Source organism: Pelecanus crispus, chromosome 1 (assembly GCF_030463565.1).
Source record: "Pelecanus crispus isolate bPelCri1 chromosome 1, bPelCri1.pri, whole genome shotgun sequence".
Taxonomy (NCBI): Eukaryota; Metazoa; Chordata; class Aves; order Pelecaniformes; family Pelecanidae; genus Pelecanus; species Pelecanus crispus.
The window spans coordinates 221,313,458-221,333,841 of NC_134643.1; the positions used below are offsets into that span (position 1 = coordinate 221,313,458).

General features: G+C 37.8%; 1 protein-coding gene across 1 annotated transcript; it reads left to right on the forward strand.

The window, feature by feature from the left end:
- Positions 1-4,674: 4,674 nt before the first annotated feature.
- Positions 4,675-5,618, forward strand: LOC104033811 (taste receptor type 2 member 40-like). Its single transcript, XM_009486594.2, is given in 3 exon segments — positions 4,675-4,788; positions 4,790-5,220; positions 5,222-5,618. Coding segments are annotated over 3 exon segments (942 nt in total).
- Positions 5,619-20,384: the final 14,766 nt, after the last annotated feature.

Genomic DNA, 20,384 nt, shown 5'->3' on the forward strand with positions numbered 1-20,384 from the left:
AAATTGTCAGAATTGGGACTGCTTCCGCACACTCATGTTCAGATAAGCACCCTAACCTCATCCCCATTTCACTGAGTCACAGACTAGCCTTTACACATCCATGTGTCCTGGCGCTCAGGTTGGAAGGGAGTTCAGCTACACAGACTTTCTAGAAATCCATCTCTAACCTGTTGGGTTGGGTTTTTTTGTTTGTTTGGTTTGGTTTGGTTTTGGTTTTCTTTTCTTTCCCTGAATGTGCTGGAGCTATTGCATTACCAAACTTTAAATTTTGAAATTTGATCCAAATTTGGATTGGTGTTGGTGAGGGCACCAAACGACACATTTCAGCATGCAGAGATGAGTGAGGATTACAAAAGGTAGTGGCAGTCTGAGTACCTGTCATGTCACACCAAAAGCAAAGTTCTTGCTTCAAAAAATAGTAGCAACAACTTTATGAGAAGAAAAAGCCAGTCCTAATGAACATGTTCTAAATTTTCCTATCCGCAATCCAGCCATAGACAATTACTTTTCACTAAAAATTATGAAAGAGTGGCTGTAGTTGGAAGAGTTGGAAGAGTCATCAGCGACATTTCCAAGATATGCATCTTCCTGAACAATACCAGAAATAAATCTTCCAGTGTCATATTCATACACTTCTTGCTCACAGTAAAATGCAAAAGATTAACCAGATACCAGTTAATTGGTGCTTTGTGCATTTCTGTATGAGCTGAACAGGCAGTGTTTTACAAGAGTCGGAAACTGTTTGCTCTGTCGTAATAATGTTTCTAACTACTTCAACAATTAAAACCGTTGTAGGGATTGTGCAAAATGTATTTATTACCGTTGTTAATCAGAATGCATGGATCAAAAAAGGAAAGCTGCTATCCTCTGAGCTGAACCTGACTTCCCTGAGTACAGTGTAATTTACCTTGCAAGGGAAAATATTGTGTAAATTCAGACACTTCTTTCTAGTAGTTACTATTTGTCTCATGCTAACATTGTCCTATTATTATTTTTAAGAATTGCTAGTCTCTGCTTTACTCTGTGGCTCACCTGCTTTTTTAAATTCACCAGAGGATAAATTCAAGGAACTCTGACATATTCGAGGGTGTCTTGTGTCTCCTCTGCCATTTAAACCTGCTCTGATTTTGACCATTAACTCTGTAGCTAAAAAGGAAGTCTACTAAAGAACGTTAATGTGGCCACCCTATCTGGGTTGTGCAAGCTGTTTATATCTTTCCTTGTACGGTACAGAGTACCTTATTTTCTGTATTATAATTCATCCAGATCACTGCTGGTCTTATTGTGGAACCAAAGTGAATCTATATGTCTGATTTCATACACCCAAGGACATGTTCTTGTGTAAGTCTTTAAAAATACTGATTTCTGGTTTTGCTGCTAAGATTATGTTGATATTTCCTGACTAAATAATTCAGACATCAGCGACACCTACAATCCAAGTATTAGTTAATTTCTAATTGTTTGTGGTAATTGTCATTATTTTCATCATAATTTATTCTAAATAGAAATAGATTAAGCTGAGGATTCTTCATGATATCAAATACTGTCTGAGGACCAAAACTTCTGTGACCACAGCATGAAGTTCTTGACATGCAGCATCCTTCTGAACTACATTCCATTCACCTCCAAATCTGTACATTTGCAAGTCACTGTTACAAATTTGGGAATTTAAGACTTGTGAGAATAGAAACAACTTGAACTACCTTGTAGTCTTTTTTTTTTTTTCTTTCCAGCACTGTGAGATCAATTCTACATCTCCTTCAGGTTGCTGTCAAGGATTTCTTCAGAGAAGTTCCCCAGACTGAAGGGCACTATGCACATTTACACAGTGACCCATTCCTGTCTCATTTTACACTGTCACCACAGCTTGGTATACTGGGCATGACACCTAAAGCGCACATATTTGTGACACTCAGTAAAAACCTTCTGGTCTGGCTTATCTGCAGTGCACATGCCCTATAGCCATGGTTAATTTATGCAGATCATATCACTGCCCCCATCCTTTAGTATCTTCATGTAGATTTCTGCAAAAGCATGTTGCAACTAAGTCGTGAGGTTGGGAAAGGGCAAGAAGGGGAACAAAAGAATTCATGGAGCTGCATACCAGAAGGTGAGACTATGATGAACTCCAGTGGACAACCTGGCCACAAATTAGAGCCAGCATCAGATATGGTCATGTCCTGGTTGCTGTCACCCATAAACTGGCCTTTTGTATCTTGGTGCTTGGAGGTATGTGTCACAGCATCCATGAGTAGACCCATTATCCTTTGGAGAACCTCTAAGATGACAGTCCACCAGGAAGCTCTTGAGCTACTAGGAGAAAAAAGCAAGAGAAATATTTATATAGAAGCCATTCCTGGGAGCAGACCATGTTAGACATAGGTCACTGACAGAGCACTGAGGGACAGGCTATTTGGTTTACTTAAGTCATGCGGACTTAAATACCACCAGGGTGCACAGGTTGTGTGATGGCTTCTTTCTCACAGAACCAGTGGGAGTTCTCAAGACAGGAAAGTTCTTTTGTGTCTCAAGTAGTTACTCCCATTTTTGACCTTGCTCAGAGGAAAATGAAATGGGTAGGTAAAGATTAGATATGGTTGTCTAAAATTTTCATTTTTGGTAGTATATATGAAGATAGAATAGAATTTTGTAACTGTTGGAACAGCTAAGAATCCATTTTAGTCATGCATTTTTCTAGATTGTATCTTCTATTGTAGTGTCTTCTACTTTATAATTGCAGTGCTATTTTTTATAAATGCATAAAAAAAGTGCTATTGTCATGTTCCCTTGAGTAACTTAATGACTACATTTTTGAGGTAACTGACAACTGTAATTATGTAATGCATATTCTGTGTACAGGAAGCTTTATGTCTATAACTTTAAAACACACCATAGGCTTTGAGTTGTACTTCCTTTATCATCTTTTCCTTAATAAGATGTGCTTTTTCCACTATTTTGAATACTTTTGGTGAAGAACATGGTAAAAATGCCAATGTATTCTTAGTTTAGATTTGTTTATTTATTTGGTTTTTTTCCCCTTGGGCTTTCTAAAATCTGGAACTGATACAAAATATTTTGTAAATGTGTCTTTCTTTTTTTTTACATTTGCATTGTTATGATGAATACAGTATGCTCACTTTTTAAGAAAAAAAATCTACTAGTCCTTGTGATTACTAGAACCTAAACTGAAATGTAAATTTAATATGAATGAAATATTGACAGAAACAAAAGCTTTTGAGTTTTAAAATTCATCTTTTCATTTCACTAACTTAAATTCATATAAAATTTAAGTTAGCTTTTTCTCTGCTGAACAGTTCAACAAAACTTTGAAACCTGGAGGTAATGGTAAACAGTAAATCCAGTTGGCAGTTTTTACCACATTCAGATTAGAACTTGGTCTACCTTTCACTTTCAGTCATTTTATTCTGTTGAGAAATGGACTCCAGAAGTATATGTTGATCTTCCCACAAAAACAATAAATATTTTACTGCCAAAGATCTCCCAGACTTTTTCCAGTGGCCAGAAGGTCTCGGCTGCTTCTTACCCTGTTGTCAGTCTTCACATTTTGTTTCACATTTCTCTAATTCAGGAAAGAATATATTGACAATATTAATGTGCCAATACAGTATTCACAGATTGCATTAATGGGACTGGGGTTGAAAAGGTGAGGACACATTGTTCTGTAAATCCAGACATTTATAAATTTGCTTATTTATAAATGAGCACTAATGCAGGATGCAGATTGATGGGCCCCACCCGCTGTTCTGGACTGCTATGCTTATTACAGCATCTAGCCAAAGCTGATATAGGTATGCAGATGGGTAACAGACTTCCACTCCATAAAGCAGAACAGGTCTAGATCTACAGTCTAGAAGAATAAACTTTGGAGGATGCAGGTGGGATAGAGGCCAGGACAGTGAAAGCAGCTGGAGAAGGTGGGACTCTTAACAGAGTTCTGCTAGATTGAATGCTCTGCTTCATTAGCCTGTTGTCACTGCTCTCCCCATTACACAAGTGGTTACTGCCATCTTTTGATCCCATATATGTGACCAACACTAGATCTAACATATCAGAAGTAGCCAGCTATATGGAGCTATAACCCTTGGATAAATACAGCTTTTCTGTCTGGAGTGCTCCCCTAATTAGGGCTGGAGGCTGTACGGTTTTCTACATGTTAATACGGTTGCAACTCATTGGTCTAATTCTAACTGATAGACCTTCAAAGCAGTATGAAAAACAATAGTTACAATAGAAGACCTCTTGCTGCCTATTGACATATGCTGCTGGCTGTGTTGGGTTGCATGATGCATGTCCTTCCACATTGTCAGGTACAGCTGTAACCAGAGCGCCACAGAGCTTTCTGTCATTCTAGGTAGGAATATAAACAATAGGACAAAAGATGGGGAGGTTAATACAGCTGGCTAACTCACATCCCTAGGGAAAAACATAGGCAAATCTTATGCATGTAAAAGGTTAGAATTAATTATTAAATCCTCCTCTGATTTGCACATTCAGGAAGAACATCAACAATCATTTTCAACTATCATTTCCAGATGTCTTTTTGTTCCTAGATATAAGGTGAGCAAACTGGGGCTGGGGCTAGTCAGATACGATCAGGTCTGCTCAACTTCTTGCACAGCCCCACAAGCAGGCAGAGGTGACCAAAACAGCAAGATGTTGCCACCAGTTCTTATCATTTCAATAAGTATTGTAGCTATTGAAGTTGTTGTTGGATTTATTGGAAATGGATTTATTACAGCTGTTAATATCATTAACCGGATCAAGAGCAAAAAAAATTTCTTCTGCTGATATGATCCTGATCTTTCTGAGCACATCAAGGTTTATCTTGCAGGTGACCATACTGATGCACATTCATAGTCTCTACTTTGCGGATGTGTTTAAGTTGGCTTCTGTGTACAAAGCTTTTGGTGCTGTACAGATGGTTGTAAACCTTGCCAGTTTGTGCTTCAGTACCTGGCTTTGTGTACTCTACTGTGTAAAAATAATCAATGTCACCCAATGGCTGCTGCTGCAAATCAAACTCAGAATAGCTGGAATGGTCCCATGGCTGTTTCTAGGATCACTGGTGATCTCTTCTGTGAATTCTCTTCCTTTATTATGGATTAAAGCCAGCACTTACCTCTGCAGCTCAATGGGGAACTGTAGAGAAAATAGCACAGCACATATCACCGACTGGGACAGTTTGCATCTCTACCTGCTTCTTCTTTGTAGGTTGCTTTTTTCCTCTAGTACTGTCTGTGGTAATCTCAGCCCTATTAATTACTTCTCTATGGAAACACACAAAGAAGATGCAATGTCATGTAGATACTCTCAGGGATCCTGCGATAGACACTCATGTACCTGCCATTAAATCTATTGTTTCTTTCTTGATCCTGTATCTTTCCAGTTTTGTAGCTCAAATTCTGTTGATACTGTCCACTTCTCAAAGTAAAGATGTTGCAAAAGTTGCAGTATCCTTAGTTGTAGCTGGGGTGTATCCTTCCATACACTCTATTCTTCTGATCATAGTCAATTCAAAACTGAAATTGGCATTCAGGATGCTTTGCCAGCATCTTAAGTGCCATTTCAAAAATATGACTCTATGCCTCATATTATAGCTTAAGAGAAACCTTCTCAAGTAACAGAACTGGATTCAAGACTTCTATGCATTTACTGTCTCATCTTCTTTTTTCTTAGTAACTTTCATCTTTCAGAGATTTCTGTGATTAGACCTCCTTAACATTTCAGAACATCTGAAATAACAGGCATTTTTACCTTTTTTCCTACACCACTCTTGCTCCTTCAATCTTAATTAATAGAGTGAGAATAAGAATGTACTGAAAGAAAACAATGTACTTTAATAAATCATGTACAGGATGCTTTGTGATTTCACATTTTCAGTTTAAGATTGACAGTTTTATGATATATTTGAATTGAAGAAAATGGGACTGAAAGTGAGACAAAATTTACAGAGCTCACAAATATCAATTCTCTGCTAAAGGATCTTTTGCCTGAGAAGCTTAAAATTGGATGAAACACATGTTGTACAAGCCATAGCTGGTATGACATATGAACAGAATATGCTTCTAAACATAAAAAACTAGCTAAAAAATAACCTGAGGGAAAATTAAGATATGGAAACATACAGCAAATTAATGTAATCAAATTCTACTCTGAATCAGGTTTATTTATGTTAGGATTCCAGTACATATATGGCAATGTAGTGGTTAAATACCTCTTTAAAACCAATCTTTTTGTTCAAATCATATTTTATGCTCATGCATTTTGTTTTCCTTAAAGTAGATTGCTAAGGTGTAGCATTACAATCTAAACAGGTGTAGGTACATAGATCTACCTGGCCACTGTAGAAAATCTGCCTGTTGAGTTGACCATTCTGATCACAAATTTGCCTTTTTACATGATTTGTTGTGGCTTTGAGTAGTTGTGAGTTGTTCCTAAGGCTGTTCTCTTTTAATATGTCATGTTGCTATGAAGTTTCATATGCTGTTGATGAAATATGTTCCTCAACAAATCCTGTTGTGTTTTATCAAACAATGTGTTAGATGATTCTACTCTGAAATTCTCATCTCAGCTCAAGTATTTTTATGTTGTATATCCTCTCTGCAGGCATTTAGATAATGCTAGATTATAAATCACTGTGGTGAGAGTTTCAGTCTCATCTATAAAGCTAATGAAGTGGGTGATTCACTTAGTCTTGGAGTGTATTGGCTTCCATATTTGAAACATTGGAGTAAAATGCTTTGAAATCACTATTTAACCATATTAAAGAGTGAATATAACATTTTTAACTGGAGTATTCAAATACTGTTTACAATTAAATATATGTTAATAGGAGGCATAAATGAATACACTAATATGAAGTGATATGATTATTAGTATGTGTAAACAGTGGGGTCAAACTGCATAGCAGGAAAGGAAGATGATTAAACTCATTAACGTGGCATTTGGAGTTGCAGTACAGCATACCGTAAAACTAAGACTAGCATGATGTCCAGTGTTATGTGTGTTACATCAAAAGAGACCCAAAAGTTCCTCGAGAGCCCTGCCTGTGTAGTTCTGCAGGGAAGCAGATGGGAACCACCCTGCTCACACTGCTTCACCACCCTGCTCTATGGCTGCATGCCCTGCCAACATGGACCAAGATTAGAAGTCACACAAGCGATAGCTCTTTTGGTCCCTTTTTCAGTTGGCAACATCATGAAAAGAAAGCATCCTGAAAGAAATTTTTTTTTGAGATTTTTTTTTGGGGGGAGGAGGAGGCAGTAATGGTGTTTGGTTTATTTTAACCTGATCAGGAAGCTCTGGTAAAATTAAATTCCCCATAGAGCTCACTTCTCTTTAGATGTCTCCAAACCCATCTCTGGTAGCAGTCTGAAGGAAAAGGATCAGAGCCTAGTATGAAAATAATGACCCCTGCTCAGCTTTCTCACTGCTTCCTCACCTTCAGGAGAGGGAGATCTGAAGCAGGAGCAATGATTAATAAAAATATCCTTCAGTGCTTCCAGGGGAGAGGAGGACAAAGCTCAAGCACTTCATGTCTTTATGTTGTATTGATGAAAGTTTTGTTACACACAACATAGAGTGGGATAGATTGGTACATAAATTAGAATTTTAAATGACTGAATTAGTAAATAAATTATTAGTTTTTTCCTTTCCCTTTCCATCTTTCATTTTCATGTCTTCTTCCCAGTAGATATGGGTTTCCATTTATTGTGTGATCTTGCCCTGTTCTTTAGATTTCAACCTTCCCTTCCTAAAATCATTACCTGTATTCTCTGCAGATCTAGCCTTCTTTTTCTGGTACCTTTTAAAAAAGCTTTCTGATTATTCTTCTACAATGAAATATCATGCACCAAATTATATCAGGCTTGTTTCTATATCTAGTTTATCCCAGAAAGCAGATAAATAAATCAGATGAATGTTTTTGTAGTTATTATTTTTACACAAAAAAAAATGTAAGAAGAACTTTGTTGAGATTTCATTGTCTAAGAATTGTTTATATGGTGATTAAAAATAAGACTCAGTTCACCAGTACGTTTCCCCTGGAACTTTGCAAATTACATGAAATATAGACAACATGAATGGGAAAATACTATCTGCAGTTTGTATAAGGCTAGTAGCTATGACAGCACCAAGATCATTGTAAGGATGATGAAAAAGGTGATTAGTGCATACTGACTACACAAAACCCAAGCCTTCCCTCCTCCAACTTTTGGGTTTTTTGTGCCATGTTGCTTGCTTTTCTAGGTCAGAATTCATCACAGTTCTCCTTCCAGGAAAAGCAGTATTTTGTTGTGCAGAAATTAAGGGACTTCTGGTTGCAATCTCAGTAGCATCTTCATGAAGCTGGCAAATTTGTCCCTACTAGTCTTCCAGTATGTGAATCAGAAAGGAGAGCTACCACAGACATTCTGGGTCTCAGCTGCTGGTCTGCTTTGTTACGTCTTTTCTTTTGCCTGGGTTTGGTCTGGACCTGACCAAACCAGCAGTTGGGTGGTGGATAGGAACTCTGATATCTCTAATATTAATATCTCTCTTCTGCTAACCATGGAGTCTTCCTTTTTCTTTCTGATATTTCAGTGTCCTCTGTAGTGCTAATTGCCTCTCCGCAGAGATACACAAGGCAGCACTGCCAGCTCCAGGGATCCCAGAACAGATATTCTTATAACTGCCACTAAAGCTCTAATTTTCTCTGTTGCCAGTTTTCTAGCACTGATCACGAAGCCTTTGACCTTCCTTGCATCTGACAGCACCATGGTGTTAATTTATTCTGATTAATTTCAGTTAATCTCAAAAATAAAATAAGTGTCAATGAAGATGCCACACTGTACCTATCTTTTCTTGAAATATGACTTCCCACCTTCCTGCAAGGTCTGGGGAAAAGTTCTATATTCTGGAAGAGTTTATAATAGGATTATAACCTGGGATTATTTTTATCTCTATTTATTTATTGTCTTCCTTATTGTAATGCTCAGCCTTCATTTCATTAATATCACAAGGACAATCCCTCTTCCTCTCAATATTTCTTATCCTGTTTGTTTCTCATTTGAGGACATCTGTATGGGAGGTCATTGGAGCTTTGGTAGGTGTACAAATAATGCTGTTCATTAATCAGTCAGACAAATCCTTCATAGAATCATGGGACTTAAGGGTTATTAAAAAAACCCAAACTTTGGTTTCTAAATGAATGTGCAGCTGTTTTTTACTATCCATGATTATTAAAAAAATAAATTAGCTGCATATTAATATAACTTTTTAGCTAAGTGCTTCATTATTTTCAAACTACCATTCCAACCTAAAATGAAACAATTCCCAATGCCTGTGCTTTTGCAATGACTCAAGAGGACTTTACACTGGCCAAAGTAACCATAATGAATATCAATTATTGGGCAAAGCACAATGGAAAAGAGCATGGGCACGTTTAAATCCAGAGGTCCTGACATAAGCATTTCAGAGGTCAGAGGGTCTTGTCTCATTCCTAAAACTTTGCTCATCTCCATCCTGAGAGGCCATGCTAGTATTCAGCCTGTCTGCATGTGAAAGGACAGGGACAACATTTTCTTATCAGAAAACAAAGAAGTAGTACAGGTGGTGTCTGCAATGTGATTTATGTGGGCTTTTGAGAAGGGAGAGAAGCAAGGAGAAGTCACACAGATCCATGCCATCTACATTGGCTGGTCTGTTTTCACAGTGCAGGTAAACAACCCAGGGCAATGGTGCACCCTTCTAAAAGCAGATTTTGCTGAATTGGGATCCATGTACTGAAGGCTCCATTGCAGATCAGTTTTTTCTCTATCATAGGAAAAGCAGAGGAAAACTGTTAAACAGGAATAATGACTTGATGTCATCATCCCTCAGTTGCCTGTTGGGGAGGAGGGATGAAATTAAACCCTTTCTGGCCTTTAGGCATTCAGATGTGATATTGTGATGAGATTAAGATGGATGAGCGAATTCATAAATTAAAAAATGGATTGGTAGGTGATTAGACTACATTTTTTATCTTCTTCCACCCCCTCCCTCCCCTCCTCCCTAGTGTCATATTTGCATTTCATTTTTTCCTAACTTTATATCTTCTTTTTTCCCCTCTCTTTCAAAGTCTTTCTTTTTTCCTTTCTAGAAAAAAAATCTTTATTTCTTCATATACGACCCCTCTTTCTTACCACTTCCTCTAAAAAACTTGGCTGGTTTTGCTGCTGTTGTTGCTGTTATTGCAAATGCATACTAATGAAATCAAGCTGAGTTCATACCCATATTTACTTTATTCTAATAAGCACATGTTACAAGACAGCTTATTGGTTTTGGCAGATTTATACTTTTTCTTTTGTGAAAACATTGCAAACAAAATGCCTCCCTTTCCTTGTGAAGGTGTTTCAAAAAAAAAGCCCACATGCTGAGACCTTGGGATATTTGAAGTTTCCCTTTCAAATCCCACTTCAGTCAGTTCTGCTGTGTTGTTCTTTCCCCATCTCTTGCTTTCTCTTACCCCACATGCCAATCCATTTTTCTTTTACAGACTCCTCTCTGTTTTCTTTCTCATTTTTCCCTGTCTCCTTTAAGACTGTTCTTAAATTCTTTTTTTTCTCCTCTCTCTCTTCAGTTTTAATCCTCACCTGTTAGTCCCTCAAACATTGTTGTTCATTTCTGTGTTTACACTGTTTGTTTCCCTTCCAGAGAAGAGATGACCATCCAAATATTTTCATTACCTAGGATTAAGATAAGAAATGAAGAGAGAAAATAAAATGTAGCTGCACGTATGCAAACAGCAATGTGGAAGATTATTCAAACACTGTATGTATAAGATGTATGCTTAAGACTAAAATGATTTGAAATACTTGCATTCTGAGAAACATCAGGAAAAAAGTAGGTAATTATAGACTTGCTCACTCTCTTACAGAAGACAACAAAAGTCTATCTATTATAATTAAATTTCACCATCAGAACAGAAGGAAATCAACTTTTCTCTGATGAACTTCTGAATCCCCCCAAGAAAGATGTATAACAGCAATTGTGAATAGGTATTTGTTGACCTCATTTGGTAAATCATAAGACATACATCACAAATTTTCATACAAGTGTTCAACCAACAGATGTGCACCCCCTTAACATGCTATATAGGTATAATTTGAGCATCAATAGATAAAAAAAATCATGTTTCTCCCACCTGAGATACCCAGGGTTTCCTCTAGGAATCTGAGGTAGTGCTATTGAACACGTAGAGCAACATACCTGTCCCTTCTGAATTATTAGAAACCTCTCTCTCAGCTAAATTTAGTAAGAATGGAGAAAAGATATAACATAAAAACTTTCTTTGATTCCTAAGTCACATTTGGACCACAGCTGCAGCCAGTCTCCCTTTTCATTGTTTTTTTAAAACTGCATAAACTTGTGCATTTTTCTTGTGCCATGGCTCTGCTCAAGCAAGAGGAATAGAGAGAAATTTTCCCAAAAGTATCCCCTGCAAGACATTATGCTGAGATATAATATCTTTTGGCTAAAATTCCCCAAAGCTGTGATGAGCTAAGATCTTAGGTCCCTTGCCTCCTGGCACTTGCTACAGCTTCTGCCATTATTCAAAAAATCAGCACCGGAGCACATTCTCTCAAAAGAGAGTTCAGCTTTTTGAAAGTGATTGAAAACTCAGAAATCTATTAAAACTTCTCCTTCTTCCCAGTCCCTTGGCCTACTGCATCTCATTGGCGTGGAGGTGAATTGATTTGCTTTCCAGATTCAGTGGAAAAAGGTTAAAATCTCAAGTTGGCCCTGTGGAAGTTTCAGAAATACCTTGCTTTTCTTGCTGACTGTCTAAAAAAGCCTGAATGCATTACCAGGTTAAAGGAACAAGATGCTTAACAGTCTTTGGTTCACCTTCTGTTTGAACATCTTCACCTGTGTGAACATCTTTAGCTCCAAACTGCTGTTCTGAGCAAAACTGAGAACCCTTGGATGATTCCCAGGTTACCCCTGGGAGCATTGCTGGTCTCTTCTGTCATTTCTTCTCATTATACTTTGGCTTATTTTAGCTTTTACTTTTTTACTTCAGTAACGAATCATCTCTCAGACTTCAGGGTGGCAGATGCTGAGCTTTCTCAGCTCTCCATATCATTCTGCTGAACATTGGGTTGTTCATCTTCCCTTTCATCATTCCATTTTGATGTAATCTACTCGGTTATCTCTGTCCTCAATCTTACCAGAAGGAGGAGAGAGAAAGCTTTCGACTCCAGCAAATCCAGGACACATGTGCTTGTGAATATGATCCAGCTTCTGGCTTTTTCCCTTTCCTTGTGCGTTCCTAGTTTTCTATTTAAGATCACACTGCTGTTATTCAACTGCAGCAGTGTCTTTAGGGATCACTGCTTCTTGTTTGAATACTCTATACTCAGCATGTAACAAATCTAAAATAAATCATTGTTTCAGAGTGTTGCATATCTTCCTTTAAGTCACCCTAGTGCAGGAAATTCTAGTCCAGTGCCTTCCTCATTTTGAGGGGTGAATTCTAAGAAGAATGTGACACAAAATAGAGCAAACACAAATAGTAGGAAAGCCTCTGGTGATGACCTTATTCTAATACACCTATACTTTGAGGAAAAATTTAGTTACACAAAGTAGTAATAATTTAAAATTAGTGAATGCACAGCATATTTTCCTCACTTATTTCTGAGGCATTAACTAAATATAATTCTATATTTTCCTTTGGTGATGAAGTCCACTGTATCCTTTAAGCTTTCAGCTGAACAGGCTGAAAGCTCTTGAGCTTTCAAGAGTTAAATTGCTAAATCTCATATCAAAGTATTAGGAGTCAAATAGCTCACTCAAGGCACTTTTTCCCACCAGTGTGTTGGGTTTTTTGGTATTATAGCTCTTTATTTTAAAGTTGACAGCCAAAGCAGTATAGTTATCTATAAACCAACTTTCATAATTTCTTGAGAAAACCACTTTTTGCATTGAACTGATGTTGTTGTGATCACATACCTTGCTGTCATGTTGCTTGATAACTGATTGCTTGCTGTGAACAGCCCGTTAACTACTTCTAGTACTTGAGCTTCTTACAATGTATATTCACATGCAGTTTCAAACACTGTACATTCATAGAGCTGGTTGAGCAGTCTTCAAAATGTATTATTCAACAAATGTTGCTATGGAATAAATTCTTTCCAGACTGAATTTAAAAAGAATTTAACTAGATCTGATCCTCCCAAGGTTTAGTAGGTTCTGTGAAAAAGCAGTGTAAATGGGGCAAGAGGGGCTCATACCTTAAGTTCATCTCAGTTTAGACCTTTTATCTGTGGGGCTTCTGATAATTCATTAACCATCACTGTTCTTCATTGTCCTGTAGTAATAAAAAGTTCTTTATCCACCATGCTAAAGTTGTTTGAAATCAGTGCATAGAATTTTCTGTATAGATGCCGAATATTTTATTGCTTATTTTTATTTTGTTCACCTATATTTCATAGAAACAGATTTATTGTTAAATAAGTGTGTGCCTCAGCCCATGCCTGGAAAGAAGTGATGTTGCTATATAAACAATTGATTTTCTTGCTTTTCAACAAAGTCCCCAAAGATCCTTGAGAGAGAAACTTCTTTTAAGTATTTTCTATGTATGTCAGGCAGCTTAAAAAAATAAAAGAAATAAATAAGCCCTATATTCTTCACCTATATATCTCAGCCTGGGTGTGCTGTATATCTTCATATCCCAAACTTTTGATGAAAATTCAAATTTTGAAATGAAAATGTGAAATGTTTGTGAGGTTTCCCTTCAATCAGCTCTTTTCCATCTGTGAAGTTTCAGTGCCCAAAGACAGGAAAATTTGAGATGAGATCATGGTAAAGAGATTGAGTGGTGGTACCTAAGAGTGGTGGTTGTAAATTACTGTTCCTCATGGTTGTCTGGTGACTTCTGTTGTGCTCTGAAGAAGTCTGACTTTGTTTAGAATTATTTTGGGGTGGAAGGACCAGTGAGAGGAAAGGTTCAAAAAGGAGGCTGCTTGACTAAACATCAGGAACTAGAACATTTCTGTAGAACACTGAAAGACTGAAGTAACTCAGACAATGAATCTTATCAAAAAGAAAGTCAAGAGCATCCCCTGCATAGGGGAAAGTTCTCTGGTAGGAAAAAGCTCTTTAAGATAGTAGAGAGAAATGCAATAATATACAGTACCTGGGAGGTGAAGAAAGATAAAATTAGACTATGAACAAGGTCCTTATTTTATCTGCAAGTGTAACTAACCCCCTGGAGCAAAGTACATTAAGTTGTGATGGATTAACTACCATCTGAGATCTTTTAAGCTGTGCTATAACTCAACATGAGGTTGTATTTTTGATACAGGTGTTCCTTAGTGAAATTCTGCTCCAAGCAATATGCAGAGGAACAGACTAATTTGTCATTACGGCCACATACACTAGTGGAAGCTCCGCTCCACTCACCATTCCAGCTCTCAGTCTCTGAGGAATAAACCCTTGTTCCCCAGAGTCAAACTCGACATGCACAGTAGGATCCTACATGGTCACAAGATTAGTCATGCACAAGGCTCATGCACAAGGCTAATTTCTTACCTGGTAAGCCATATCCGTTCCTCTTGTACTCTGGTGCAGGTTTTGTTTTGGTTTGTTTTTTTTTTTTTAAAAGTCAGTGGAGTTATTGGTAGTTGTGCAAGAAGATGGTTGTATAGGGTGAGAAAGTGAATGTGATACAAATGGATTTGTGGGAGATTAGAGAGAGAAAGACACAACAATCTTATTTCTTTCCATCTGAATACCTTTTCTATTTTAGGAGGTCTAATTCTCTCTGGTGATTCTGAGAAAAAGAACTAGATTATATTTGCAGTTCATCCACAAAAGTTATTTGTTATTATTACTGAAAGAGAAGTTGAGAAGCCATCAACTTTAGGTCAGCTAAGACATGGCAAAATTTTCCATGAGCCTGCAAAGAAATGTGAGTATTTAGTACAGCCTTGAAGAAAAACACTATACTAGGGATACAAATGTGCTGAGGCTTAGTACTGTAGCGTAAATGAGAATCTCCCATATTGCTGATATTGTGCAATTATTCTTAATTATAATTGCTAAAGTGATCTACAAGCAAAGTCTCTCCTGTGTTGTTATGTGTGAACGTAAAAACCAAGAGAGAATTTTGGGAAGCAGAAGGTTCTTTGAAAACCTGGAGCAGTAACAGGGCAGGCTAAAAATTTAGTAGAAAAGAAGGGATTTTAAGTCAAATATTGACAAAAATTGTTGAGAAAACAAAATTCAAACAAACAGCAGAGGAATGTGCCTAAGTAGCAGCCTGGGAAGTCCTGAACTCCTATTTGTCTTTCAGGCCAAACCAAAAAATGGTTAAAAAACCCAAGAATCTTCAACCAAAAATCTGTGTTCTAGAATAATTTCTATAATATTTCTTTTTCTTCCCCCCCCCCCCCCCCAAATGCATCTATCATATATTCAAATACAGGAAGGGAGAGAAAGATGTGATAAGGACAATCTTTAACCAAACCCAGTTTTGTTAATAATTTAGATTTCTCATTGCCTCATACACCTGTTGAGCTTTTAGATAGCGTCTTTGTTTTCGATGTTATACAGATAAGACAATTCACTGAGTTTCAGAGAGGGTCCAGCCTCTAGCGCAAACTCACATCATCGCCAAGGGGCAGACTCACTCAGCAAGCTGGAGCTTCCAATCTCCTAGGCTCAAGTTTAATCCATTAAATTACAGCTGCTCTCCCTGTACAACAGGTTCAGAAGGCAAAACTCTACTGCTTAGCTTCAAAAACTCCTTAAATCAGTTTACTATTTCATAATACCATTCTTTATTTGCCAGGGTCTCCAAGGAGAAAATGCAAAGAAGTATCTCTACTGTTAAAAGCTTATTACAAAAGCCATTCTTGATCTGTACTTTGCCTGCTTTTAGTTCAGTGAACACAGAGCAAGACAAATAAATAACAGTCAGGTTATGTCTTCAAAAATTCAGGCTCTCTCAACAGCAACATCACAGGCAGACTCTCATTATAGTTCGTTTCCTTCTGGATATAGCTAGGGATTTGGGGATCAAGGCATTGAAGGCAACATCCTGAGCATTCACTCCTTTCCCCTTTTATCTCCCAAGTTAATTCCTTCATTCCCCATCCTTGAGAGCCAAATGTAAATAATACCTGTATGGAGGAACCCTGCTCTCCGAGGATTAAACATGTACTTTCTGTATCATTCAGGTGATTTAAGGTTTGTAGCTCTGCCCGCTGTGGAGATGGGTGCCGTGGGTTTAGTGGCTTTTCCTATGGTTTGAAAGTGAGGCTGATACTCCTCAGAGAGGAAAGATGACCATGTGGTTAAGGCACTGACTTTTAGTGTGCCTTTGTCCCAGATTTCTCGTGTTTCAGGGGTCTGTGTACAATCTTTTTTATGGTTATCTATATGTAAATTCCCATCCAGTGGTATCTCGGCAGTAGAAGAACTTTTTCCTGATTTTTTTGTCTGTCTGTAAAAGGGGACTATAGTATTTCTCTGCTTCTGAATGGAGTCTTCAGAGTAGGGTCAGATCCTGCAGAGACAGAAAGCGTCTAGTCCCAGGTGTCTTGACCTCAGGTTAGTATTTTCCAGATTGCCCATACATGTCAAACCAATGCAGTGTTGCTGCCCCTGCTTGATTTATTTGGAAAATTAACCTGAAGCACAGTGTGCTGTGATTATGCTACCAGCAGCCACAGCTGTACAAGAGCACTGGGCACAAGCCTTCAAAGGTAAAGGAAGAGAAAGGCAGGTGGTGGGTGGGTGAAGTACAAAAAAGTTCTGTTCTTTATGAATGAACAACCACTTATGAAAGTTTCAGATTCCTTCTTTTTCCTTGTTCTGACACATACCAGATAGCTTAATTTTTTTTCTGCTATACTCGTCATGTGGCTTACATCTGGTGGGTGTTGGTCTCTCCTCCCATGTAGTTGGCGATAGGATGAGAGGAAATGGGCTTAAGCTACGCCAGGGGAGGTTTAGGTTGGAAATTAGGAAAAATTTCTTTACGGAAAGGGTGGTCAAGCATTGGAAGAGGCTGCCCAGAGAGGTGGTGGAGTCCCCATCCCTGGAAGCGTTCAAAAAACGGGTAGATGTGGCACTTGGGGACATGGTTTAGTCTAGTCTACCCTTGATTGGCTTAGAGTGGACTTGGTAGTGTAGGTTAATGGTTGGACTGGATGATCTTAAAGGTCTTTTCCAACCTAAACGATTCTATGATTCTATGATCTATATCTGACAGTTACTGTTCCTTTTCCTTTTTTTTGTACAATGAGACCCTTATCTCAGTGAGCAACACTATAATAAGATCATTTACTACTTACCAGATTCAACACAGAGAAAAATAGCTTGACAGAAGTTCTGACATTGGGGAAGGAAGCAGTATTTTTGCCATAAACTTTAGAGAAGCCAAGACATTAATCTACATTGTGTGACTGTTACCAACAAAACCATATTTTTCTTTATAAAATGCCATTACTTTTACACTTGTAAGCATAACACACAAGCTCAATTAGTGCCACTTACATTCTGTGCAAACAACTCTATGCTGTGACATATCCAAACACTGGAGTTGTGACAAATCACAGTAGTCAACAGTATGTCAATAATTTTTGCCCAAACTATATGCTGTACATGACAGGCATCACACTGAATCAGAAATTAAATATATAGACAAATCCTTGAAAGATGTCTGGTGGTAAAAAGTGTTCAGAAAATACTGTAATAGATGATTAATTTAATGATTAATTTAATAATTAATTTAATAAAATAACTAATAAAGTAATTTTGTCAGCACCTAAAGAAGTGTCCCTCCTTAAGAAATCTTCACACCTGTAAGTGAAAAGTTTTCATAACTACAAAGTGTTTAGTTGAGAGAAATGGAGGGTGAAGAAATGTGCAGATATAGTTATAAAATGCCTTATTAATTGATTAAATAAAATAGCATGCCATTCTTAAAATAAATGTGTATGTACTCAGAGGCAAGTGAGAAAGCTGAATACATTTTGAGATAGCTCACTTATCGTGCAAAAGAAGGAGATTTGATTCTTCCCTGAACAGGTTAATTTTCAAGTCAGCTCTGACGCTAAGCTTTAGTACCTGCATGTTCAGAGTACGTTGGATTTTGTTTCTCTGGACAGAGAGGAAGATACTCGGAACACCTGAGTACCGTTGCTAGCTATTTTCCTGTCCTTGCCATAGATGAATTTTGAGGAAGAACTTTAAGGGATTGCAGATGACCTAACTCATAGGTCAAGTTGTCGAAAGTGTCTTTAAAGGTCAGTTCAGGATAGGTGAGTGCTTCAGTTGCTCACTGAACAATACAGAAATCTGGCATTAGTACACACTTAAAAGCAGCCCCACATGGAGCATCCAGTGCAGCTCTGGATTAAACTCAGCCTGCCCCTTAAAAAAATATATCTGCAAGATAAATTCTACCATGCAGCTTCTTACCAAACAACACAAAGGTGACATAAATCCTGTATTGGGTGCTAATCTGACAAAGGCACTCAAGTGCGTGGTTCAGATCTGCAGCAAGCAGTGCTGCAGTGTGAGCTATGGCAGAGCACAGATCTAGGATTAATCATTATGGATGTGCAGTGTCAAGCTAACACAGACAACATGAACACAGAAATATATTTGCCTATATAATTCTGTACATATTTTGAAGAAAACAGAAATGCAAGATAAGTGACTTGTTACCTTCTTTTTTTTGCTGTAAGGCTGACTTGCATGTTCTGCTGGACAACATTTAATAGGTGGGATACTCTATTTTTAACAGTGGAGCAGAGATTTTCATACTGACTTATTGTACTGAAAAGGGAAAAGAAAGGTCACAGATGTCATTTTGTGGCGAAAAGATGCAGAAGCTTATTGTAAACGCTGTCTAGCATGCATTAGTTTTCTTATCCTGTTGTTATATAGTTTCCTAATTCAATATGAAAGCTACTTACATGATAATGCTCTGAAATTGTGTTATTAAACTGAGCCACTATCATCACAAAAAGAACAAAATAGAAAATACATTAAAGTCTATTATAAGTCTGCCTTGACCTGATTAAAAGCCATGCAGCTCAGCCCTGGGGGTAGTCCAAAAAATCACACACACCTCTTTGTTCATCATGGGTCATGTCAAGGTCTTGGACTAAGATTTTGGTGCAGAATGTTACTAAACAACAATGAAAAAAAGGACTTTGGAGGCTCAATACCTGCTGCCCTAAGTAAAACAGATATTTCTTCTTTTCACCCACTCGATGAAGTAGTGCTGGTATAAACAATGTGGAGAGTAGCTTGAATTGACACCAATCAGGGATACATTCTTATAAAGTAGGATGGTCATGTCCAGTCTGCAAAGCTCTTTCCTCCAGTGTCTCCTTTTGTGCATGTTTATGTTGGTAAGTACTTGAAATAAAATGAGGGCTGTGTTGCAACATAGCCTGATGCCAAGGATATGTGTTGCATGACATAAAGCTGTGTAGGGATGTTTAAGGATATAAAACCTGCTGTCATTGTTTCAGGATGGATATGACTGGGTAGGATGTGGTCTCATTTGTATTGTCTATTAAGTGTTCTTTGGGGAAAACTGTTTCTAGAATCTCATCCAGGTGTTATCCCAGAAAGAACTAATCAGTTCCCTCCAAAAGAGAGCTGGGACGTGAAATAAGGCAATGTGGACAATGACCCAAGAGCAAACCAAGGAGTTAATTTACTTGATAATGGGGAAGTATGAAGTACACAGTACATAGTTTGAAACTGTTAGGAATGCTCTCACATAACCAATGAAGGAAGAACTTTCATTGGGTCAGCCACCGTGGTGGGTACTGGTCTGCTAATGCAGCAAGAAGAAACACATGAATGTGAATCCACCAACTTTATCCTCCAGGAGAGTTTTTCTTTCACCCTACTTAAGTGTGCAGTTTTTTCTTATGGAGAGCTGCACCTTTCAACCTTCTCCCCACTACTGAAAGAACAATACCTGATATCCAAAATCTGGAAAGCCCTCCTTGATCCTAAGATGATTATATTGGGAAAGTCCTTAGGTTTGAGCTCAGTAGTTTCAAAATTTTCTTCCATCAAGGACTCTTTTAGGTTTTGATATTTCTTCCTTATCCAGTTTCATTTACTGGTTGCTGATCCACCATCTCTTTTCCACCTGGCTGGAGATACACCTCACTTCTCGTAGAAATCTCCACAGTCTTGAGGGGTGGTCTGAGGAGGAAGAGAAGCAAAATGTGACTAAATCTGCTGGTCTTCCCCACTTCTGGTCTTAACGCCCATGAATTTGGATTCATTATGGGAAAATAGTTTTCCAAAAGAAACTTTGTGTAGCATTCAGGTTCAGGTTAAGACATGTGCAATTAGGTATCGAC